This window comes from Mesoplodon bidens (genome assembly GCF_964165515.1).
Source record: "Mesoplodon bidens genome assembly, chromosome: 11".
Classification (NCBI taxonomy): Eukaryota; Metazoa; Chordata; class Mammalia; order Artiodactyla; family Ziphiidae; genus Mesoplodon; species Mesoplodon bidens.
In genome coordinates, this window is record NC_138167.1 from 46,386,539 (window position 1) to 46,413,049 (window position 26,511).

The 26,511-nt window shown below is 37.8% G+C and overlaps 1 protein-coding gene across 3 annotated transcripts in view; it reads right to left on the bottom strand.

Annotated features, from left to right (window-relative positions):
- Positions 1-26,511, bottom strand: part of LARP4 (La ribonucleoprotein 4) — a 71,192-nt gene that overhangs the window by 24,515 nt on the left and 20,166 nt on the right. For all 3 annotated transcript variants that reach the window (XM_081248869.1, XM_081248868.1, XM_081248867.1), the window contains exons 5-8: positions 22,988-23,124; positions 21,399-21,502; positions 20,403-20,513; positions 19,574-19,627 (exon numbers count right to left, since the gene is read on the bottom strand). In XM_081248869.1, the coding sequence (XP_081104995.1) occupies positions 19,574-19,627; positions 20,403-20,513; positions 21,399-21,502; positions 22,988-23,124 (406 nt within the window). The remainder of the gene's footprint in view (positions 1-19,573; positions 19,628-20,402; positions 20,514-21,398; positions 21,503-22,987; positions 23,125-26,511) is intronic.

The following is a 26,511-nucleotide window of genomic DNA, read 5'->3' on the forward strand; positions in this document are numbered from 1 at the left end:
CCGAATAGCAAAGCAATCTTGAGAACGAAAAACGGAGCTGGAGGAATCAGGCTCCCTGACTTCAGACTATACTACAAAGCTACAGTAATCAAGACAGTGTGGTACTGGCATAAAAACAGAAAGATAGATCAGTGGATCAGGATAGAAAGCCCAGAGATAAACCCACGCACATATGGCCAACTTATCTTTGATAAAGGAGGCAGGAATGTACAGTGGAGAAAGGACAGCCTCTTCAATAAGTGGTGCTGGGAAAACTGGACAGGGACATGTAAAAGTTTGAGATTAGATCATTCCCTAACACCATACACAAAAATAAGCTCAAAATGGATTAAAGACTTAAATGTAAGGCCAGAAACTATCAAACTCTTAGAGGAAAACATAGGTAGAACACTCTATGACATAAATCACAGCAAGATCCTTTTGGACCCACCTCCTAGAGAAATGGAAATAAAAACAAAGATAAACAAATGGGACCTAATGAAACTTCAAAGCTTTTGCACAGCAAAGGAAACCATAAACAAGACCAAAAGACAACCCTCAGAATGGGAGAAAATATTTGCAAATGAAGCAACTGACAAAGGATTAATCTCCAAAATTTATAAACAGCTCATGCAGCTCAATAGCAAAAAAACAAACAACCCAATCCAAAAATGGGCAGAAGACTTAAATAGGCATTTCTCCAAAGAAGATATACAGACTGCCAACAAACACATGAAAGAATGCTCAACATCATTAATCATTAGAGAAATGCAAATCAAAACTATAATGAGATATCATCTCACACCAGTCAGAATGGCCATCATCAAGAAATCTAGAAACAATAAATGCTGGAGAGGGTGTGGAAAAAAGGGAACACTCTTGCACTGCTGGTGGGAATGTGAATTGGTACAGCCACTATGGAGAACAGTATGGAGGTTCCTTAAAAAACTAAAAATAGAACTACCATATGACCCAGCAATCCCACTACTAGGCATATACCCTGAGAAAACCATAATTCCAAAAGAGACATGTACCAAAATGTTCATTGCAGCTCTATTCACAATAGCCCGGAGCTGGAAACAACCTAAGTGTCCATCATCAGATGAATGGATAAAGAAGATGTGGCACATATATACAATGGAATATTACTCAGCCATAAAAAGAAACGAAACTGAGCTATTTGTAATGAGGTGGATAGACCTAGAGTCTGTCATACAGAGTGAAGTAAGTCAGAAAGAGAAAGACAAATACCGTATGCTAACACATATATACGGAATTAAAAAAAAAAAAAAAAAGTCATTAAGGACCTAGGGGCAAAACGGGAATAAAGACACAGACCTACTTGAGAATGGGCTTGAGGATATGGGGAGGGGGAAGGGTAAGCTGTGACAAAGCGAAAGAGAGGCATGGACATATATACAGTACCAAACGTAAGGTAGATAGATAGTGGGAAGCAGCCACAGAGCACAGGGAGATCAGCTCGGTGCTTTGTGACCACCTGGAGGGGTGGGATGGGGAGGGTGGGAGGGAGGGAGATGCATGAGGGAAGGGATGTGGGAACAGATGTATATGTATGACTGATTCACTTTGTTATAAAGCAGAAACTAATTTAAAAAAATTTTTTAAATAAATAAATAAATAAATAAAAGAAAATGTTAAGTGTAAATTTCATCTCACTAAGTGTGCAGAGTCATTTGGAGGCTGTGACTGTTTCAAAATAATATTATTTTACTTAAGTAACAATATTAAACTGAAGAGATAAATCCAAAAAAAAAAAAAAAAATGAGTGTGAAATACAAGACAGCTTTAGATGAGGAAAAACTAAGAAAATTCATCCCTGGTGGGCACTGTTAAATAACATCAAAGGAAGTTCTTTAGCCTGAAAGGAACTAATACCAGGTAGAATTCATCTACGGAGGAAGAGAAATAAAAAATGCGTTCTTGGGCTTCCCTGATGGCGCAGTGGTTGAGAGTCCACCTGCCAACGCAGGGGACATGGGTTCATGCCCCAGTCCGGGAGGACTCCACATGCTGTGGAGCGGCTGGGCCCATGAGCCATGGCCGCTGAGCCTGCGCATCCGGAGCCTGTGCTCCACAACAGGAAAGGCCACAGCAGTGAGAGGCCCGCGTACCACCAAAAAAAAAAAAAAAAAAAAAGCGTTCTTGCTTATTTACAAGAGAAACAAGATAAAATGTGAAGTGACTTATTGGCACACACAATAAATGTTCCACTGGACTCCTTCACAAGCATATTTCTAGGCCAAAGTCTGCAAGGACCCTTGACCTTGGATGTCCACTGCACAAGAGTGAGAGTTCTCCCAAATTATCATGGGTGATTTTTATTAATTTTTGAATCATGAACACTATAATTTTCCAATTAATTGGGCACAAAGATATTATAATAAAATATAGCACTGTGGTATCATAATAGCTTTTATAACTATTTTAAATTTTTGTGAAAAACGTAAATAACTATGATTCAGAGGAAAACACTAATGCAAAAGCATCCTTACATAAAATAGATAAAATCTAAGAAAAATTATAGGTCTAAATTGGAGTTTAAGCATTTAAAGCCATTTTATTAAAAAAATTGTCAGAATCTAATTTCACATCAGATTTTAAACTATTTTAAAATAAATAACTCTCCATTAAAAAAATCTTTCGTAGGTTAAGAACAGAATTACTAATATTTATATTTTGTATTTGTATATGCTGTACTATAAAGCAGAAATCAATATGTATTAAATTAATTTACTTCATCAAAGAGCAAGTAGTAAAGAAATCATGTTAATATGCTGCAAGGAGTGTTTACATTCAATACAATATGCTTTATGGATTCAGGAAAGAGATTCTGTATTAGGTAGGGTAGATACATTACTGTAATGAATATACAAATGATTTAAAAGGCCCAAACACAAAAAAATTACATTTCCCTTGTTAATACATTTAACAAAATAAGTTTAAGACACGTACGCTGAAAACTACAAAGCAATGAGGAGAGAAACGAAAAGCCTAGATAAATGGAGATACCATGTTAGAGGACTCGATATTAATAAGGTGGCAATCCTCTCAAATTAATCTATAGAGTCAATGCAATCCCAATCAAAATACCAGCAAGTATTTTTGTAAAACCGACACACTGATTTGAACATTTATATGAAAATGTTAATGACTTGGAATACCGAAAATAATTTTGGAAAATCAAAACAACTTTGAGAACTTACATATTATCTGATTTTGTAACTTATTATAAAGCTACAGTAATCAAAACAGCAGGGAACTGATTTAAGGATAAACACAGATCAACAGAAAAGAACAGAGTCTAGAAATAGACCCAAGCATATATATGTTTTAATAGTCAACAAAGGAATAGTCTTCAACAAATGGTGCTGGAACAAGTATTATACTTCTTTTATTATTATTATTATTATTATTTTTTGCAGTACACAGGCCTCTCACTGTTGTGGCCTCTCCCGTTGTGGAGCACAGGCTCTGGACACGCAGGCTCAGTGGCCATGGCTCACGGGCCCAGCCACTCAGCGGCATGTGGGATCTTCCCAGACCGGAGCACGAACCTGTGTCCCCTGCATTGGCAGGCAGACTCTCAACCACTGCGCCACCAGGGAAGCCCTATACTTCTTTTAAAAAAAGAATCTTGACTCTTCCTTCCAAAAAAACACAAAGTAATTTGATATAGATCATAAGACGTAAATATAAGTACTAAAACTATAATACTTCTAGAAGAAATCATGAAAGAAAATACTCATGACATTAGGAGGGGTTGATTTTAGAGAAGACAAAAATAATGAACCCTAAAAGAAAAAGGAGATGAAATAGACTTCATCAAAATTAAAAGTCTACTCTTTAATATACACTGTTAAGAAAGCAAAAGGCAATTCAGAAACTAGGGCAAATATATTTGTAATACAAATCTGACAAAAAACTTGTAACCAGAATACATAAAGAACGCTTACAAATCAATAATCAGACTAACAACCAAATTTTTAAATATAGAAAAAAGATTTAAAAAGACAGTTAGGGCTTCCCTGGTGGCGCAGTGGTTGAGAGTCCGCCTGCCGATGCAGGGGACACGGGTTCGTGCCCCGGTCTGGGAAGATCCCACATGCCGCGGAGCGGCTAGGCCCGTGAGCCATGGCCGCTGAGCCTGCGCGTCCGGAGCCTGTGCTCCGCAACGGGAGAGGCCACAACAGTGAGAGGCCCGCGTACCGCAAAAAAAAAAAAAAAAAGACAGTTAACTAAAACAGATGTATGGAAAGAACAAAGATGTCTAAGAACAAGTGACTAGATAATCAGATCACACTACAGGCGTACTGTATTTTATTGCATTTCCCAAATACTGCAGTTTTTTAAAAAAATTTTATGTATTTGTTTATTATTATTATTATTATTATTTTTTGGCTACATCAAGTCTTTGTTCCTGCATGCAGGCTTTCTCTAGTTGCAGCGAGCGGGAGCTACTCTTCATTGCAGTGCGTGGGCTTGTCATTGTGGTGGCTTCTCTTGTTGCAGGGCACAGGCTCTAGGCACGTGGACGTCAGTAGTTGCAGCACGCAGGCTCAGAAGTTATGGCTCACGGGCTCTAGAGCACAGGCTCAGCAGTTGTGGCACATGGGCTTAGTTGCTCCACGGCATGTGGGATCTTCCCAGACCAGGGCTCGAACCCATGTCCCCTGCACTGGCAGGCGGATTCTTAACCACTGTGCCACCAGGGAAGTCCCCACACTGTATTTTATTAGTTTCAAGTGTACAAAATACTGTCCAATATTTTTATATCAACAGCGTTTAATAACTTTGTGTCTCTGTATGACATTTTGGTAATTCTCACAATATTTCTCACTTTGTCAAAATTATTATCTTTGTTATGGTGATCTGTGATCTTTGATGTTACTAATGTAATTGTTTTGGGACACCACAAACCATGCCCATATAAGGCAATGAACTTAATCAACAGATGTGTGTTTCTGACTCCTCCACCAATGGGCAGTTCTCCTGTTCTCTATCTCTCCTCGGGCCACCCCATTCCCTGAGACACAACAATACTGAAACTGGGCCCATTTGGCCCTAAAATGGCCTCTAAGTATTCAAGTGAAAGAAAGAGTCACATATCTCTCACTTTAAATCAAAAACTAGAAATGATTAAGCTTAGTGAGGAAGGCATGTCAAAAGTCAAGACAGGCTGAAAGCTAGGCCTCTTGTGCCAAACAGTTAAGCCAAGTTGTGCATGCAAAGAAAAAGTTCTTGAAAGAAATGAGAAGGACTACTGCAGTGAACACACGAATGATAAGAAAACCAAACAGGGATTCCCTGGTGGCGCAGCGCTTGAGAGTCTGCCTGCCGATGCAGGGGACGTGGGTTCGTGCCCCGGTCCGGGAAGATCCCACATGCCACAGAGCGGCTGGGCCCGTGAGCCATGGCCGCTGAGCCTGCGTGTCCAGAGCCTGTGCTCCACAACGGGAGAGGCCACAGCAGCGAGAGGCCCGCATACTGCAAAAAAAAAAGAAAGCCAAACAGTCTTATTGCTGATGTGGGAAAGTTTTAGTGATCTGGATAGATGATCAAACCAGTCATAACATTCCCTTAAGCATAAGCCTAATCCAGAGCAAGGCTCTCACTCTCTTCAATTCTATGAACACTGAGAGAGGTGAGGAAGCTGCAGAAGAAAAGTCTGAAGGTAGCAGAGGTTGGTTCATGGGGTTTAAGGAAGGAAGACATCTCCACAACATCAAAGTACAAGATGAAACAGCAAGTGCTGATGTAGAAGCTGCAACAAATTATTCAGCAGATCTAGCTAAAATAAGTAATGAAGATTTTCAACACAGACAAAAGTTTTATATTGGAAGATGATGCCATCTAGGACTTTTATAGCTAGAGAGGATAAGCCAGTGCCTGGCCTCAAGGCTTCAAAGCTTCAAAGGACAGGCTGACTCTCTTGTTATGGGCTAATGCAGCTGGTGACTTTAAGCTGAAACCAATGCTCATTAGCCATTCCAAAAATCCTTTGACCCTTCAGAATTATGCTAAATCTACCCTACCTGTGTTCTGTGAATGAAACAACAAAGCTCAGATGATAGCACAACTGCTGACCACATGGTTTACTAAATATTTTAGGCCTACTATTGAGACCTACTGCTCAGAAAAAAAGACTCCTTTCAAAATATTACTGCTCACTGACAATGCACCTGGTCACCCAAGAGCTCTAATGGAGATGCACGTTAAGATTCACGTTGTTTTCATGCCTGCTAACACAGCTTCCATTCTGCAGCCCATGGATCAAGGAGTAATTTCGACTTTCAAGTCTTATTATTTAAGAAATAGATTTCGTAGGCTATATAGTAGCTGCCACAGATGATGGATCTGGGCAAAGTCAATCAAAAACCTCTGGAATGGATTCACCCATTCTAGACGCCATCAAGTTCATTCATGATTCATGGAAAGAAGACAAAATACCAACATGAATAGGAGTTTAGAAGAAATTGATTCCAACCTTCATGGATAACTGAGCAGTTCAAGACTTCAGTGTAAGAAGTAACTGAAGATGCGGTGGAAACAGCAAGAGAACTAGAATTAGAAGTAGAGCCTGAAGATGGGACTGAATTGCTACCATCTCATGATGAAACCTGAATAGATGAGGAGTTGCTTCTTATAGATGAGGAAAGAAAGTGGTTTCTTGAGATAGAATTTCCTTCTGATGAAGATGCTGGGAAAACTGTTGAAATGACAACAAAGGATTTAGAATATTACATAAACTTAGTTGTTAAGGCAGTGGCAGGGCTTGAGAGGACTGACTCCAATTTTAAAAGAGGTTCTACTGTGGATAAAATGCTATCAAACAGTACTGTGTACTACAGAGAAATGGTTTGTGAAAGGACAAAATTGATATGGCAAACTTCACTGTTGTCCTATTTTAAGAAACTGCCATGGCCACCCCCACCTTCATCCACCACCATCCTGATCCATCAGCAGCCATCAACATCAAGGCAAGATCCCCCACCAGCAAAAAGATTACGACTGGTTGAAGACATGGATGATGATTACCAGTTTTTTTTTTTTAGCAATAAAGTATTTTTAAATTAAGGTATGTACATTTTTTGACATAATGCTATTGCACACTTAACAGATTCCAGTAGAGTGTAAATGTAACTTTTATATGCACTGGGAAACCAAAAAATTCGTGTGACTTGCCTTACTGCAGTGGTCTCAAACTGAACCCTCCATACCTCCAAGGTATGCCTGGTATATTCCTACACTGGAATACTACTTGGCAATAAAAAAGAGTGTACTACCAATACATGCTACAATACAGTTTACTAAAAATAATTATGGCAAGTGAAAGAAGTCAGGTACAAAAGAGAATATACTGTGTGGTTTCATTCATATGAAACTACAGAAAAAAACAAACCTATAGCAGCAGAAAGCAGAACAATAATTGCCAACACTGGATGTTGATGAGGGGAGACTGACTGAGAAAACAACAGTGCATAAATTTGCAAAAACTAATAAAAATGTATGCTTCAAATAAGTACATTTTATTGTATGTAAACTATACTTTAAGAATGTTGATTAAAAAAGAAAATTTTTCTTAGAGAGGGCCTAGCAAAACTAGATTCAAATCCAAAGGCATAAAGAAAAATATTTATCAATCTTGTAATCTTGCTACAACAAAATGGATTTCCATACAAATACCACAAACATAATAACAATACAAATAGTTAATTTGACAAGAAGATTAAGCTCCTCTAAGAACTCATACAAATCAATAAGAAAATCTTTACAGAAAAATAGTCAAGGGGACTTCCCTGGCAGTCCATTGGTTAAGACTCCATGTTTCCACTGCAGGGGACACAGGTTCAATCTCTGGTCAGGGAACTAAGATCCCACATGCGTAGTGTGGCCAAAAAAAAAAAAAAAAGTTGGAAAATCAGAGAATCAACCACAGGAAATTTTAAAGAAATAAAAAATACTGTAGGGACTTCCCTGGTGGCGCAGTGGTTAAGAATCCGCCTGCCAATGCAGGGGACATGGGTTCAAGCCCTGGTCCGGGAAGATCCCACATGCCGTGGAGCAACTAAGCCCATGTGCCACAACTACTGGGTCTGTGCTCTAGAGCCCACGAGCCACGACTACTGAAGCCCGTGCGCCTAGAGCCTGTGCTCCGCAACAAGAGAAGCCACCACAATGAGAAGCCTGTGCACCACAACCAAGAGCAGCCCCTGCTCACTGCAACTGGAGAAAGCCCCCGCGCAGCAATGAAGACTCAACGCAGCCAAAAGTAAATAAATAAAATAACTAAATTAAAAAAAAATACTGTAAGAGTGTAAATTGGTTCTACCTAATAAGTAAATGGATATACTCTTCAATATAGATAATTTAGTCCTAGGGTATTATCCTAAAGTTATAATTGCATATATAAACAGAAAAACAGTGGTAAAACAGCAGAATAGGCTCTATGCATAGGTACCTCCACTGCACCAATAATTAAACAAGAAAGAGTGCTTGTACACTTATAACAACTAGGTGAGTGCTTGACAAAAGGAGAGGCTGCTGATCTTTTCTAAGTGAGCAGTATATAAAAATAGCTACCATCCCTGTCCCTCAGTGGCTTGTGTTCCTGGAGTGGCTGGCTGGTGCCAAGGCATGTAGTGGGGACTTTGTTCTCCAAAAACTGAGGGTGCATTGTGGTTGGTCTGGTGGATTCCTGAGAAATCAGTGCCCATGCTTGCTTTAGTATTGGCCCTCTTTACAGCAGCAGATTCCCCTGGTGACTGACTTAAAAGGACAAAATCCTCTACCACCAGCACTACCCTATTCAGAGCCAGACATTTATGGAAATCTTTTCCAGGTCACATGCCAAATGCAGAGATGATGGAACAGAAATTTCAGTGACCACAAACAACAAGGAATATATATTTTGCGAAAATAATTTGGAAAAGTCACAAATGAACAGCTATAGCCCTCAACAAGCAAAAAATCAGTAATATATGAGGAGCAGGAGAATCAGATTTCCAGAGTTAACACTTTACACTACTTGGCATGTCTAATTCTCAAAAAAAAAATTACAAAACACACAAAGAAACAAAAAACTATGGTCCATTCACAGGAAAAAAAAATTTGATAGAAACCATCCTGAGGAAGCTCAGACATTAGGATTACTGGCCAAAGATGTTAAATCAACTATCTTAAGTGTACTCAATAAGCTAATGAAAACCATGGACAAATCTAATAGCGATCAGGAAAAAGATGTATTAACAAAATGATAAAAGGTAATCAGTACACCTACCCTTCAAGAAATGCTAACGGGAGTTGTTCACGGTGAAATGAAAAGACACCAAACAATCAAAGCCATAAGAAGAAACAAAGAACACTGGTAATTACATAGGTAAATTTTAAAAATATTATTGTACAGTTGTCCCTTGGTATCACAGGGGACTGGTTGCAGAACCTAGAAATACAAAGGGCTGACTGCACCTTTGGTATGTGACTCCTCTTTTTTCCTTATATGATTCAAAAGAGAAATGAACAAAACAATATAAAGTGATACCAATGGGCACACATATAAAGATGTAACCTGTGACAATAAGATTATAAAAGGGGACGGACAGAGAAGTATAGAAGCAGAGTATCTGTACACTACTGAAACTAAACTGGTATTATTCAAATGACGTTGTTATATATTTAAGATGTTAATTGTAACCACCAAGAGAACCACTAAAAAAACAAAACAAAACAAAACTTAAAAGTATACAGAATAGGAAAGGATATCAAAATAGTTACATTTAAAAACTTCAAAAAAGGCAATAGTGGAGGAATTGAGGGGGAAAAGACATTTAGGACACACACACAAAAAAATACCTAAATGGCAGAAGTATCCCTACTTATCAGTAAGAACTTTAAATGTAAATGGCTTAAACTCTCCTCTTAAAAGGCAGACACTGGTGGGCTGAATAAAAAAACAAGATTCATTCATATGCTGTCTATAAGAGATTCCTTTTAGATTCAAAGACATTGAAATTAACAGAACTGAAAAGGGTATTCTAAGCAAATAGTAATCAAAATACAGCTAAGATTACTATATTATTATTATGCAAAACAAAGTCAAAAAGGGTTATTAGAGACAAAGGAGATTATATATTGATAAAAGGTTCAATCCAGCAAAAAGATAAAACAATTATAAACATACATCCATCTACCAACAGAGCCCCAAAATATGTAAAGCAAAAACTGACAGAATTGAAAGGATAGACAGTTCTGCAATAATAGAGACTTCAATAACCCACTTTCAATAATGAATAATAACAAAACAGAAAAACAATAAACAGGGACTTCCCTGGTGGCACAGTGGTTAAGACTCCATGCTCCCAATGCAGGGGGCCCAGATTCGATCCCTGGTCAGGGAACTAGATCCCACATGCATGCTACAACTTAAGAGTTTGCATGCCACAACTAAGGAGCCCTCCTGCCACAACTAAGACCCAATGCAACCAAATAAATAAATAAATAAAATAAAAGCAATAAACAAATAGGGAACTTGAATAACACTACAAACAGTGACAGACAGTACTCTAAACACCAGAGCATATATTTTTATCAAGTGTACATGGAACATTCTCTATGAGAGACCAAAACTGGTTTTAATAAATTTCGAAAGACTGATATCTTACAAAGTATCTCCTCTGTCCACAATGGAATGAAACTAGAAATCAGTGACAGAAGGAAAACTAGAAAATTCACAAATTAAACAACACACGTTCTTAACCAATGGGTCAAAGATGAAATCGCAAGAGAAATTAGAAAATAATTTGAGATGAATGAACACAAAAACACAACATATCAGAACTTACTGGATGTATCAGCCATAAAAAGGAACAAAACTGGGTCATCTGTAGAGACGTGGATGGACCCAGAGACCGTCATACAGAGTGAAGTAAGTCAGAAAGAGAAAAACAAATATCGTGTGCTTCCCTGGGTGCAGTGGTTGAGAATGTGCCTGCCAATGCAGGGGACACAGGTTCGAGCCCTGGTCCAGGAAGATCCCACATGCCGCAGAGCAACTGGGCCCGTGAGCCACAACTACTGAGCCTGCGCGTCTGGAGCCTGTGCTCCGCAACAAGAGAGGCCGCGACAGTGAGAGGCCCGCGCACTGCGATGAAGAGTGGCCCCCGCTCGCCGCAACTAGAGAAAGCCCTTGCACAGAAACAAAGACCCAACACAGCCAAAAATAAATTAATTAATTTTAAAAAATCGTATATTAATGCATATATGTGGAATCTAGAAAAATGGTACAGATGAACCGGTTTGCAAGGCAGCAATAGAGACACAGATGCAGAGAACATACGTATGGACACCAAGGGGATAAGGGAGGTGGGTTGAACTGGGAGATTGGAATTGACATATATACACTAGTATGTATAAAACAGATAACTAATGAGAACCTGCTGTATAGCACAGGGAACTCCACTGTACAGTAGAAATGAAGACAACATTGTAAAACAACTATACCCCAATAAAAAAGAACTTACTGGATGTTATAAAAACAGTGTGAAGAGGGAAACTTATAGCTATAAGCACCTATGTTAAAAAAGAATGATCTCAAAGCAATAACCTAAGCTACCACCTAAAAACTAGAAAGAAGCAAACTAAAACCAAAGATAGCAGGAGGAAATAATAAAGATTAGAATGGAGATAAAAAGAACAGAGAAATGACAGAAAAATCAATGAAACTGAAAGCTGGTTCTTTGAAAAGATCAAGAAAATGAACAAACCTTTAGCTAGATTGACTAAGAAAGGTAAAAGATTCCAATTTCTAAATCAGAAATGAAAACTAAAATCAGACCCAAATACTGATTTTACAGAAATAAAAAGAATACAAGAGAACAGTGTAAACAAAGGCAGATCAACATGTGGATAACCTAGACGAAACGGAAAGATTCCTAGAAACACACAAACTACAAAAACTGATCTGAGGAGGTGGAAATTTGAATAAACCTTTAAGAAGGAGGTTGAATCAGTGATTTTAAAATTTCAAAGAGGCCATATGATCCAGCAATCCCACTCCTGGACATATATCCAGACAAAACTATAATCTGAAAAGATACGTGCACCCCTATGTTCATAACAGCACTATTTACGACAGCCAAGACATGGAATCAACCTAAATGCCCATTGACAGATGAATGGATAAAGAAGATCACACACACACACACACACACACACACACACGGAACATTACTCAGCCATAAAGAAAGAATGAAATAATGCCATTTGCAGCTACATGGATGGACCTAGAGATTATCACACTAAGTGAAGTCAGTCAGAAAGAGAAAGACAAATACCGTATGATATCACTTATATGTGGAATCTAAAATATGACACAAATGAACTTATCTATGAAACAGAAACAGACTCATATATGTAGAGAGCAGACTTGTGGTTGCCAAGGGGGAGGAGGGGTGAGGGAGGGCTGGATTGGGAGTTTGGGACTAGCAGATGGAAACTATTATATACAGAATGGATAGACAACAAGATTCTATTGTACAGCACAGGGAACTATATTCAATATCCTGTAATTAACCATAACGGAAAAGAAAAGAAAAATTTTACCAATCCTTCTCAATTAACACCAATCCTCAAACTCTTCCCAAAAAACTGAAGAAGAAGAAACACTTCCTAACTCATTCTATGAGGCCAGTATTACTCTGATAAAACAGACAAAGACACTACAAGGGGGGGAAAAAACCTACAGGCCAATATCCCTTATGAATATAGATTTTAAAACTCCACAAAAAAATACTAGCAAATTCAACTTGTCAGGAGTTAAAAGAGTATACATCTTGACCAAGTGGGATTTATTCCAGAAGCAGGAGCAGGAGGGTGGGGAGGGAGGATGGGAGGTGGGGTGGTTCAACATAAGAAAATCAATGTAATATGGCACATTAACAGAACAAAGGAAAAACACACACGATCATCTCAGTTGATACAGAAAAAGCATTTCAAAGAATTCCACACTTTCAAGGTAAGAATACTCAAACTGGGAAGGAAGGGAACTTCATCAACATGACAAAGGCCATATGTGAAAAGCACATGGTTGATATCACACTCAGTGGTAAAAGACTGATGGTTTTTCCCCTAAGATCAAGAACAAGACAAGGATGCCCACTTTTGCCATTTCGCTCAACACAGTATTGGAAGTTCTAGCCAGAGCAATTAGGCAAGAAAAAGTAATAAAAGACATCCAAACTAGAAAGGAGAGGTAAAATCATCTGTTTGTAAATGACATGATCTTACATGTAGAAAAGTCTTAAAGAATCAGACCCCCACCCCCACCCCCCAAAAAAGTTAGATCTAATCAACTGGTACAGCAAAGATGCAGGATATAAAATCAACACTCAAAAATGGTTGCATTTCTATACACTAGGAATGAACAATCTGAAAAGGAAATTAAGAAAATTCCATTGACAACAGTATCAAAAAGAACAAAATACTTAGGAATACATCACCTATACAATGAAAACTACAACAAATTGCTGAAAGAAATGAAAAACCTAAATAAATAGAATGAAATCCCATGTTCATGGATTGGAGGACTCAATATTGTTAAGATGACAATAATATTCAAATGATATACAGACACAGTGTACTATCAAAGTCCCAATGGCATTTGCTTGGAGAAATAGAAAACTCCAACCTAAAATTCATATGAAATTTCAAGTGGTCCTGAATACCCTCAACAGTATTAATAAAGAACAGTAAAACTGAACAGCTCATACTTCTCGTTTTCAAATCTTACTACAAAGCTACAGTAATTGAAATAGTGTGGTACTGGCATAAAGACAGACATACAGACCAATTAAATGGAAATAGAGAGCCCAGGGCCTCCCTGGTGGCGCAGTGGTTGAGAGTCCACCTGCCGATGCAGGGGATACGGGTTCGTGCCCCGGTCTGGGAGGATCCCATATGCCGCGGAGCGGCTGGGCCCGTGAGCCGTGGCCACTGGGCCTGCGCGTGTGCTCCGCAACGGGAGAGGCCACAACAGTGAGAGGCCCGCATACCATCAATCAATCAATCAATCAATCAATCAATCAATCAATAAATGGATGGATGGATGGATGGATGGATGGATGGATGGATGGATGGAAATAGAGAGCCCAGAAATAAACTCAGCTCCTCCCATGGACACACCAAATTTAAAAGTACTTACAGGGCCTCCCTGGTGGCGCAGTGGTTGAGAGTCCGCCTGCCGTTGCAGGGGATACGGGTTCGTGCCCCGGTCCGGGAGGATCCCATATGCCGCGGAGCGGCTGGGCCCGTGAGCCATGGCCGCTGAGCCTGCGCATCCGGAGCCTGTGCTCCGCAACGGGAGAGGCCACAACAGTGAGAGGCCCGCATACCGCAAAAAAAAAAAAAAAGTACTTACAGAGCAAGTATCTATGACAATAACCTGGAGACTAGCAGAAAAGATTTTCCACAACTAAAGTCATGAAGAAGGAAACATGAGATGGGTAGAAGGGGTGGAAATGAGACATAGTCAGGACCCAAACCCCCTGGTTGGTGACCCACAAACAGGAAGAATATCACAATTGTAGAGTTCCTCCCCCAAGGAGCAAGGGGTCCAAATGCCACATCGGGCTCCCCAACCTGAGGGTCCTAAAACAAGAAGACGAGGCCCCAGAAGGTCTGGCTTTGAAAGTCAGTGGAGCTTGCATACTGCACACTGAGAAGATTGTAGGAAACAGAGAATCTGCTCCTAAAGGGTGGGCGCAAAAATCTCACCCACCCAGGACCAGACAGACGGCTACACAGGGGAATTCTACAAAACATTTAACGATGCATTAACACCTATTCTTCTTAAACTATTCCAAAAAATTGAAGGAGGAATGCTTCTGAGCTTATTCTATGAGGCCAGCATCACCTAGATACCAAAACTAGATACAAAAAAAGAAAACTACAGGCCAATGTCACTGATGAACATGGATGCTAACATCCTCAACAAAATATTAGCAAACAGGATTCAACAATACATTAAACAGATCACACATCATGATCAAGTAAGATTTATCTCAGGGATCAAGGATGGTTTAATATCTGCAAATAAATCAATATATCACTTTAACAAACTGAACATAAAAATCATATGATCATCTCAACAGATGTAGAAAAAAGCTTTTGAAAATTAAACATTTAACATTTATGATAAAAACTCCCAATAAGTGGGTATATAAGGAACATACCTCAACATAATAAAGGCTATATATGACAAACCCACAGCCAACATCACACTCAGTGGTGAAAAGCTGAAGCATTTCCAGTAAGTTAAGGAACATGACAAGGATGCCCATTCTCATCATTTTTATCCAATATAGTACTGGAAGTCCTAGCCATAGCAATAACGAGGAAGAGAAATAAAAGGAATTCAAATTGGAAAGGAAGAAGTAAAACTGTCACTGTTTGTAAATGACATGATACTATATATAGAAAAGCCTAAAGATGCTATCAAAAATCTATTAATATAAATGAATTCAGTACAGTTGTAGGATACAAAACTAATACACAGAAATCTGTTGCACTTCTATACATTAATAATGAACTATCAGAAAGAGATTTTAAGAAAACAATCCCATTTACAACTGCATCAAAAAATAAAATATCGGGCTTCCCTGGTGGCGCAGTGGTTGAGAGTCCGCCTGCCGATGCAGGGGACACGGGTTCGTGCCCCGGTTCGGGAAGATCCCACATGCTGTGGAGCGGCTGGGCCCGTGAGCCATGGCCGCTGAGCCTGGCGTCCGGAGCCTGTGCTCCACAAGGGGAGAGGCCACAACAGTGAGAGGCCCACATACAGCCAAAAAATAAAAATAAAAATAAAAAAATAAATAAAATATCTAACCAAAGAGGTAAATGACTTATACTCTGAAAACTATAAGGCACTGGTAAAAGAAACTGAAGATGACACAAACAAAAAGGCACACCATGCTCATGGACTGAAGAATTAATATTGTTAAAATGACCAAACTAAGCAAGGCAATCTACAGATTCAAAGCAATCTCTACCAAAATATCAAGGGCATTTTTCACAGAACTAGAACAGTAATTCTAAACTCTGTATGGATACCAAAAGACCTCAAATACCAAAGCAATCTTGAGGAAGAAAAACAGAGCTGGAGGTATTCCACTCCCAGATTTCAAACTATATTACAAAGCTTCAGCAATCAAATAATACGGTGCTAGCTCAAAAAGACACACAGATCAATGAAACCAAAGAGAGAGCCCAGAAATAAATCCACACATATTTGGTCTATTAATCTATGGCAAAGGAGGCAAGAATAAACAATGGGGAAGACAGCCTCTTAAAGAGAGCTGGGAAAACTGGATAGCTACATGCGAAAGAATCAAATTGGACTATGTTCTCACACCATATACAAATGGGCAGAGGACCGGAATACAGACTTTTTATCCCCACAAAGAAGACACAGAGATGGCCACAGACAGAAAAGATGCTCCACATCACTAATAATCAGAGAAATGGAAATCAAAACCACAGTGAGATACCACCTCAAAACTGTCAGATGGCTATCATCAAAAAGACAACAAATAACAAGTGTCGGCGAAGATGTGGAGAAAAGTGAACCCTTGTGCACTTGTAGGATTGTAAATTGGTGCAGCCACTATGGAAAAACAGTATGGAGCTTCCTCAAGAAATTAAAAATGGAACTCCTATAGGATCCAGCAATTTCACTTCTGGGTATTTACCCAAGGAAATCAAAACTACTAATTCCAAAAGATATATGCACCCTTATATTCACTGCAGCATTATTTACAACAGCCAAGATATGGAAGCAACCTAAGTCCCCATCAGTAGATGAATGGATAAAGAAGATGTGATATATATACACAGTGGAGTATTATTCAGCCATAAAAAAAAGAAATCTTGCCATTTGCGACAACATGGATGGATCTAGAGGGTAATTATGCTAAGTGAGGAAAGACAGAGAAAAGCAAATACCACATGATCCCACTTATATGTGGAAACTAAAAAATAAAACAGACAAAACAAAATGAAAACAGACTCATAGATACAGAGAACATATGGGTAGTTGCCCGAGGGGAGGGGGTTGTGGGGCAGGTAAATAGGTGAATGGAATTAAGAGGTACAAGCCTCCAGTTATACAATAAATAAGCCATGGGGATGTAATATACAGCATAAAGAATATGGTCAGGGACTTCCCTGCTGGCCCAGTGGTTAAGACTCCACGCTCCCAATGCAGGGGGCCTGGGTCTGATCCCTGGTCGGGGAACTAGATCCCGCACGCGTGCCGCCAACTAAGAGTCCGCATGTCACAATGAAGATCCCGCGTGCCCCAACTAAGAGCCAGCACAGCCAAAATAAATGAATGAATGAATGAATAAATATTTTTTAAAAAGAATATGGTCAAATAATATTGTATTAACTTTGCATGGGGACAGACGGTTACTAGACTTAACACGGTGATCATTTCATAATGTATGCAAATGTCAAATCACTATGTAGTATACCTGAAATGAACATAATATTGCACATCAACATTATTTCAATTAAAAGGAAAGGCTAATATTATAAAACCCTTAGAAGAACACATAGGGGCAACATTTCATGATCTTGGATTTGGCAACGATTTATGAAGTATGGCAACGAAAGCACAGATAACAACAAAAAAATTAACTGGACTTCATAAAAATTAAAAGCTTTTGTGCCTCAAAGACACTTCAAGAGAGTAAAAAAGATAACCCACAAAATGGGAGAAAATATTTGCAGATCATATATCTGACAAGAGTTTAATATCCAGAATATATAAAGATCTGGTACAGCTCAACAACAAAACAAATAACCCAATTAAAAAAATGGTCAAAGGACTTGAACAGACATTTCTCCAAAAAAGGCATACAAATGGCAAAGAAGCACATGAAAAGATGCCCGATATCATGTGTCACTAGGAAAATGAAACACAAAACCATAATGAGATACCACTTTCTACCCATTAGGATGAGGGCTTTATCCAAAAAGCAAAAATAACAAGTGTTGTTAGGATGTAGAAAAATTTGAATCCTCCTCCATTGCTGGTGGGAATGTAAAAGGACACAACTGCTTTGGAAAACAGTTATGCACTCCTCAATATGTTAAACATAGAATTATCATATTACCCAGTAATTCCTAGTATATACCCAAAAGAGTTGAAAGCAGAGACTCAGATAGTTGTGCAGCATTATTCACAATAATCCAAAGATGGAAGCAACCCAAGCATCCTTCAATAGATAATGAATAAACAAAATGCGGTATATACATACAATGGAATATTATTCAGCCAATAAAAAGTCATGAAGTTCTGACACATGCTCCACATAGATGAAGCTGGAAAACATTATGCTAAGTGAAATAAGCCAGATACAAAAGGACAAATATTGCATGATTCCATTTATATGTGGTATCTAAAATAGGTAAATTCAGAAAGACAGAGACTAGAAGGGAAGTTACCAGCAGCTGGGAAGAATGGGAAGTTACGGTTTCATGGGTATAGAGTTTCTGGGGATGCTGCAAAGTTCTGGAAATAAATACCGGTGATGGTTGTACAGTAATGTGAATGTACTAAACGCCACTGGGTTAGTTGTACACTTAAAAATGGTAAATTGTATGTATGCATATTTTACCACAATAAAAAAAACTTTTAAAGAAAGCATATGTTACAAATTATTTGTAAACAAGAGCAACAACTTAATAATTAAATCATGGAACAATATTAAATGTATACCTGAAACAATGGTGAATGAAAAGATCTATTATGAGAAAAGAATAGGCGTGTATATACTATACATTTCCATTTACGTAAAGACAGAAAGAAAATTCCTAGATGGGTGCAGAAAAAACTGCTCTTTCTCATCACCTCTAGGGAAAATGACTGGAGGAATCTGGGACAGGGAGATTTAATTAACTTATTTACTATAAATCATTTGACTTTCTTACCACATACAGGTATTACTTTCACACTTAAAATAATGTGGAGAATGGACTGTAAGGAGGGGAAAGCTGAAGGCCTAACAGCTAAAAGGCTATTCCAATTGCTCAAGCCTAAACATGGTAGTAATGATTGAAAGAAGTTTTGAAGGCAGATTTCATGGGATGTGAGAACAGATTAGACATGTAAACTGTGAGCAAGTGTCATCAACGACAATTTCCAGGTTCCCAAATGGCTGAGTATTAATGCAGTGATGCAGTTAATTGAAATAAAAGTACTGAGAATGTTTTCCACCTTTGTTACTAAAAAATTATTCCTGCTCCTAAGAGCAGGATTGAGATCTATGATTATCTTACATGTTGTCAATCAGCATCTAACTTAAACTTCATGCTGTCTGAAGTTATACTTCTAGAAGAAACTGCTGTTTAGAAAGTATTTTGACATTCTATCACTAATTTCCTGAAATAGCATTTCATATGAGCCAGAAATTTCTTTAAAATCATTATGGGTTTTATAAAATGTTATTCATCTTTGTTTGTTAATAGACAGACAACAAAAACCTTCTTGTCTCATGATGGACTAACAAATGTTTCTTACCATGATTGGCTTGCCCTGAAATGTCTTAACTTCTTCTCTTAAGTATTTAAAAGCCTGTTAACAAAGCAGGAAGGAACTTTCATTAGCATTCAAACATTTCATTAAAGCCATCATTATTCTATCAAGAGAGTTTTGTTAATTGCAACTATCTCTAAACTAAACAAAAAAAATTCTGAAGGTGATCCCATTATGCAGGTGACAGGGAATGAAAAAGTAAAAATTTAAGACCTCAGCTACAGTTCACATTTATTGTATATTAAACTACTATGGATTACTACTTGACACACACTCACAAAATTCAAAACAGACCCAAAATATCACTACATATCAATTTTTAAATGGGTTCAGAGGGCCTTCTAAGATGAAGAATTAAAAAAAAAATCAGTAAGAGGTTTTAAAATGCTATTATATAAATTTTTGTTTCAAAGAAATATTACTTTTCTTATCTTTAAATAGGCCATGATAACAATTAAGAGTAAAATCATTATGTCAAAATACCAAGAATCAGAACAGAAGTTATATATATTGCGGGCCTACTATGTAACAGAAATACTAACTACTGAGTACATGGTCTCTGATCCCCATGTTAATTTAAAAATTGTGTTAATTTTTTTACTGACAGGAAACAAACTGTTCTTAAATTGAAACAGAAAAAGCTTTAAGAAGATCATCAAAAAGGAAACCAATTAATAAGCAAAACCAAAAAGGTGAGTAAGGTTCTCCAAAGTCTTTACAAACATTACTGTAAGCACACATTTTTCTCAGTTAAAATATTCACTACTTCTTTTATCACCAGGACTTGAAATCAGAAGAAAAGTTTTCTTCTCACCTGCTGTGCATCTGTGTCTGACTGGAAAGTGATATACCAGTTGCTATTGTGTGCAAATTCACAGCTTATCACCTTGGGGCAGTTTTCATTTTTAAACAAAGCTTTTACTTCCTAAAAAAGAAAATCTTCAGTTAACTCTAAAAATATATCAAAAATGGGCATTTTTTTTCCTCTTCATGTCTTTTGGTCTTTTCTATTTCTTTACTTAGTAACTGTTTATGCCTTCTGCCCATTTTTCTGTTGAGTAGAATTATACTCTGAAACAAGAACATGCATAGTTATAGTGCAAATTTTGTGCGTGATTTAGGGATGGAAGCTTATTTTATAATCAGCAAAACTGAAGTATTATTTCAATCCTAGTGGCAAGCTAAATTCTGCTTAAGAGTAACATCTTTCCAGTCCTGTCATTGTCCAAAAAAAAAGGTGTGGGTGGGTGGGGGGACTGTCCTACATTAACATTTTCTAGATGCTAAGTATTTTTACGCATTTTCATTTAATCCAAATGCTCTGTCTACAACAGTCACAGACATGAACTGTGCACAGATATCGTGTTTTTCGTAACTGATTTAATTAAAAACTAAAATTCAAAAAAATACATGGATTTAGAAAAAGATGATTATCAAAACTCAGAGGGACTTCCCTGGTGGCACAGTGGTTAAGAATCTGCCTTCCATTGCAGGGGACATGGGTTCGAGCCCTGGTCCGGGAAGATCCCACATGCTGCAGAGCAACTAAGCCCGTGTGCCACAACTACTGAAGCCTGCACGTCTACAGCCTGTGTTCCACAATAAGAGAAGCCACCACAATAAGAAGCACATGCACCAAAACGAAAAGTAGCCTCCGCTCGCCGCAACCAGAGAAAGCCCGCACGCAGCAACAAAGACCCAATGCAGCCAAAAAAATAAACAAAAATAAATAAATCTATTAAAAATTACTGAAAAATAAAATAAAATAAACAGTTAAGAATATTTAGCTTTAACAATGCTAATGATTTACCTCTACTGGTGTTGTTTCAGGAATCTCTCTAAGAATTACAATACAACGCTTATGACTTGGTCTCACTTTCTCGCCCTTCTCATCAACTTGCACCATGGGAGAGGCTGAAATTTTAAAGAAGTTTCATTCAAAAGTGTAAAAATAGTGATATTAATAATTCCACTAAAAAACTATTCATTTCAATTTCCAACTGAATAAATTAGCAGAGGCTAACATTTTAAAGAAATTAAGTTGTAGAATCAAAGATTACAGTTACAATAAAATATCTTGAGATTGATATGCAAAGAACATTGTCCAATGTTATTCATTGCACAAATACTCAGAGTACTTATTTTGTGACGTGGCAGTGTTGGAGTTGAAAAGAAGCCTTTAAGGAGTATACAATATTTATATCTCATAGGGCACTTCCCTGTATACAATTACCAAATTCTTTATTTCAAGTAAAATCAATGTACTGCATTAGCCAAACACTACTCTGGGGAATGTAATGAGCTTTGATATGTGAAAAAATTCTCCTTAAAATTAAAGTCTGAGAAACACTTAAAACCAAGAATTATATATAAATGATTACAATCTTTCTTTCAGATGCTGGTTTTGAGTTAATATAGAATGAAGGTAGTACCACAAGCCAAAACTTTTATTTCTAGTCCCTTCAAAGGATAATATGTCACATCTTCCTGTGCAGGTAAGTAGAGAGAATAAAAGTAGTTGTTAAGGAAGAAGGCCTGTGTATAAGTGCTAGGTTTCAGCCCTTGGAGGTAGGAGATTCTGTCTCTTGGCAAATTCTTTAAATGTTGACAAGACTGGGTCATTTTAAGATCTGGTCAAACGAGATCAAGACTGGTTTGATCTGTACAAACCGATCAAAGATTTCATAAATGTTTTTATCCCTCTGACAATGGAAATCCCTACTCCCATGTAAGTCTATTACTGGACTTGCTTTATTTAACTTTCAAACATTTCAACGAATTTCAAAAAAAAAGTGAAGATCCACCTTTACTCAAGTAGTTAACAAAACCTGTATAAGACAGGTTACCAAGAAATGCTGATATAAGACACAAACACCACTAAAAATTCTTAAGCCTCAATCTAAAATATAAATTCTTTACCAAACTTTAGAGCAGTGTTTGTCAAACTGCAGGTCGCAACTCTTAATAGGTTGTGAAAACAATTTTATAATAAAAGAAATGAACTCATTTCAAGCATTTAGTATTAATCTACTATTAACATTTCAGTTGTGTGTATGTAGTGTATGTGTGTATTGGGTTGTGATATAAAGTTTACTTATTACTTTTGTCCAAAAGTTTGAAATAGATTGCTTTACAGGGTGTGATAATGACACATATAGCTTTCTAATAGCCCAGAAAACAGAGGTTTAATTGCTTATACTTGAGTAAATGAGTATCAAGATGAACAACCAAGGTACAGAACTGATATACAAGCTATATATGTACCAGTCAGTAAAAATAGATAATTAGCACAGAATAGCAAAAAATATGGAGTTAAAAACAATTTCCTGCATGATCAGAAGTCAAAAGAATATTTAATCTTTGATTTTAAAAGTAAACTAAAAGGTACGATTTACATACATCTCAACACTTCAAGAATTAGGTCAGGGTCTGTGGTCAGCTTTTTTATTTCTTCCATGTTGGCAACTGTCCAAATTGGGATGAACTGATCACTGTCCATTTGAGATATCAGGTAAAGATCCTTTGACAAATTTTCTCTGAAAGGAATAAGAGAAGCAACAGTCCTATAAAACAAACAAGTCTTAAAAAGCACCTAAAGAAGAGATGCCTTATTCACTTTTGTCACTAAACCTAGGAAAACAAAATTATGCTATCAGAAATAACACAGTGAACTATGAAAATACGTAATATACAACAGATATATTCTAACAACTTCTGGAAAGTTTCTGAATCCCCAAATACATTGGGCCCAACAGTTTTGAACAAGGAATTTTATGAAATTATACTGATGTGGAAAGAGGCTTAATATTAAAGTATATTACAAAATATTACATACAGTTTTGTTCCATCTTATAAATACCTTATCACTGATGTTAGAATATGCATATGGAGAAAACTGTAATGTAAACCATGAGCTGGATCATGGAGGATTTTTAGTTTCTTAATGTTTGCATTTTTTAATAGGTATGTTTGACTTTTTATTTAAATTTAAATAATAAAGTTAAAATAATAAATATAAAACATTTTAAATTAAGACAAAAGATTAAGATACATTTTTTAAAAAAGAAGATACAAATGCTCTATCTTACACATAAAATCTTGTTCAACAAACTGAAGGAGAATCAAATTTATATCTTGTTATTTACATCAAACCTTTGAAGCAGTCTGGTTATAAACAGCTAGAAATCTTTGCTTAAAAGCCACCTTCTCAGGGCTTCCCTGGTGGCGCAGCGGTTGAGAGTCCGCCTGCTGATGCAGGGGACATGGGTTCGTGCCCCAGTCTGGGAAGATCCCACATGCCGCAGAGCGGCTAGGCCCATGAGCCATGGCCGCTGAGCCTGTGCGTCCGGAGCCTGTGCTCCGTGGCGGGAGAGGCTGCAACAGTGAGACGCCCGCGTACCGCAAAAAAAAAAAAAAACCCACCTTCTCAATGACCACCCTATTCTGAAACCAACCAAGTACTCCTGATTCCCCTCTTCCCTTGCTTACTCTACTCTACTTTTTTCCATAGCACTTATCACCTAACACATTTCTAAGCTGCTTATTTATTATGTTTATTGTTTTCTCTCCCCCAGTCAGAATACAGGTTCCACGAAGGATCTTTGTCATTCAAAATGACAAAGCCTTAGTACTTGGCAAAGAGTAGGGTCAAGGCCTTTACATTCAAATTATACTAAAATAGAGTAGTAATTACTTTTTTAAGGTTACAATTGTCAACAAGTGGTGGTTATTTGTCTTGGGGAAAAAAGAATAGAGAGGATACCAGTAACAGTTAAACTCACTTCAGCATAAAAGAAAGAACAGGGCTTCCCTGGTGGCGCAGTGGTTAAGAATCCACCTGCTAATGCAGAGATCAAGGTTCGAGCCCTGATCCGGGAAGATCCCACATGCCGCGGAGCAACTAAGCCCATGTGCCACAACTACTGAGCCTGCACTCTGGAACCCACAAACCACAACTACTGAGTCCGCGTGCCACAACTACTGAAGCCTGGGTGCCTAGAGCCCGTGCTCCGCAATAAGAGAAGCCACCGCAATGAGAAGCCTGCACACTGCAACGAAGAGTAGCCCCCGCTCGCCGCAACTAGAGAAAGCCTGTGCACAGCAAGGAAGACCCCAAAATAAAATTATTTATTTATTTTAAAAAAAGGAACATACTAATCAACCAGATATTCTTTAAGAACTTGAAAATAAGACAACTATGAACATAATATTTGCACAACTAAAAGGCTGTAGCCTAAATCAACTCAGACTTTCAGCCAGTCTCTCCTTACAAAACAGTATGACACACCCTTAAAGAAACTACCTTGTCAGACGTAAGTCAAATTAATAGATATGTAACATCGAGGATTATGACTAATACCTAACATGTCTTAGTGGCAATTTTACTGAGCTACAAATGGCAACCGCCCAGCTGGTTTGAACTGTATCGTAGTTCTGAGTAGGATGTGATAGATCATGATAAGCCAGAGCTCATGCTGCAACAACTAAAAAAGCTTGGACAGATTACAGAAATATCATGTTTTTGGAGATAAAAACTGTAGAAGCTACAAGGACAAAATGAAATTCCAGAAAGATAATCTTTCTTTTCCAAGGATATCTGCAGATCCTGGACCACAAAGAAACTAGTAGAGCTTTATTTTAGGCAGTTGCACAAGACTGGTATTATGAATTGGAAACTAAAGGAGCCCCCAATACACAGCTGATTTTCCTCCATATGACATTTACTTCATTCTAAGGAGGAAGATGGAAGGCTGGGACCCTGAAAGATGGAAGGCTGAAAAAGCAGAGTAAAATCTTCGTGGTCTTGTGGAAGTCCCAGTAGAAGAAGGAACCTTGCATCAAACCTAAGACAGGTCTCCCTGACAAGACATTTGCCAGATTTTGAAGCTGTACAGGGTAAAAGGCTAAAGAGCTCATCTCAAACCTCTGAAGAACACAACTAAACTTCCCTTGGTGTTTCACGACTGAGGTAACAGAAAACTGCCAACTTCTAAATCAAAAGCCTAAGAAGGTCCTGCCTAAGGAACAGAGATAAATCAGAGGTCGATCGAGTCTAATTAAAGTGGCTGCTCAGCCCTGACTCAGCTCAATCCTTAACTGGATTGAAGAAATCAATCTGCTTCTGCTTACCAGAAGAAAGCTCAAATCTTGTCTAGAGAGAAAAATTATGGCACTGCAGCTTTCTAGTTTCTTTTATATGTAGTGCCCAGCATATGTAGTGTCCAAATTATAATCAAAATTTATAAGACATGCAAAAAGCCAGGAAATTGTGACAATCAAGAGAAAAAAAACCTCAGAAATATAAGCAGACATACAAATGATCCAGTTAGTAGGCAAAGATTTTAAAATAACTATGACAAGTATGGGAGACAAAATGAATTGCATCATAGGCACAACTGACTAGAAGGGTCTTGTTTTCATAAAACTAGGCCCTGTACTAAACTATAAAGGCAAAGAAGAAAAAGGTGGAGAAGAAAAGGGAGATATTCAGGATGAAAAATCAATTAAAACTGAGTCAAGACTGGATTATATGTAAGGAAATAAAGAAGTCTATGATAAAATCCAGGTTTCTACCTTAAAAAACTGGTTTACTGGTCCTCCTCCGAAAAACAGAAGGCATTACATTTGCACGCATATCCAAACTTCTGTTTATTTTGGAAGGGGTAGTTCTATATACTGAAGGTTTATACATCTAAGCTATAAATATACCTACATAATTCTTAACTCTTATCTGTAAATAAGATACCTTGAAATGTTTACCTGAAGGAACTCTTTATTTAATAGAAGAAACAGGTAATATAAATTCTATACCCATCCACGTATCTTATTAAAAATAACTCTATGCTCAAAGATTACAAGAGCAGGGCTTCCCTGGTGGCGCAGTGGTTGAGAGTCCGCCTGCCAATGCAGGGAATACGGGTTCG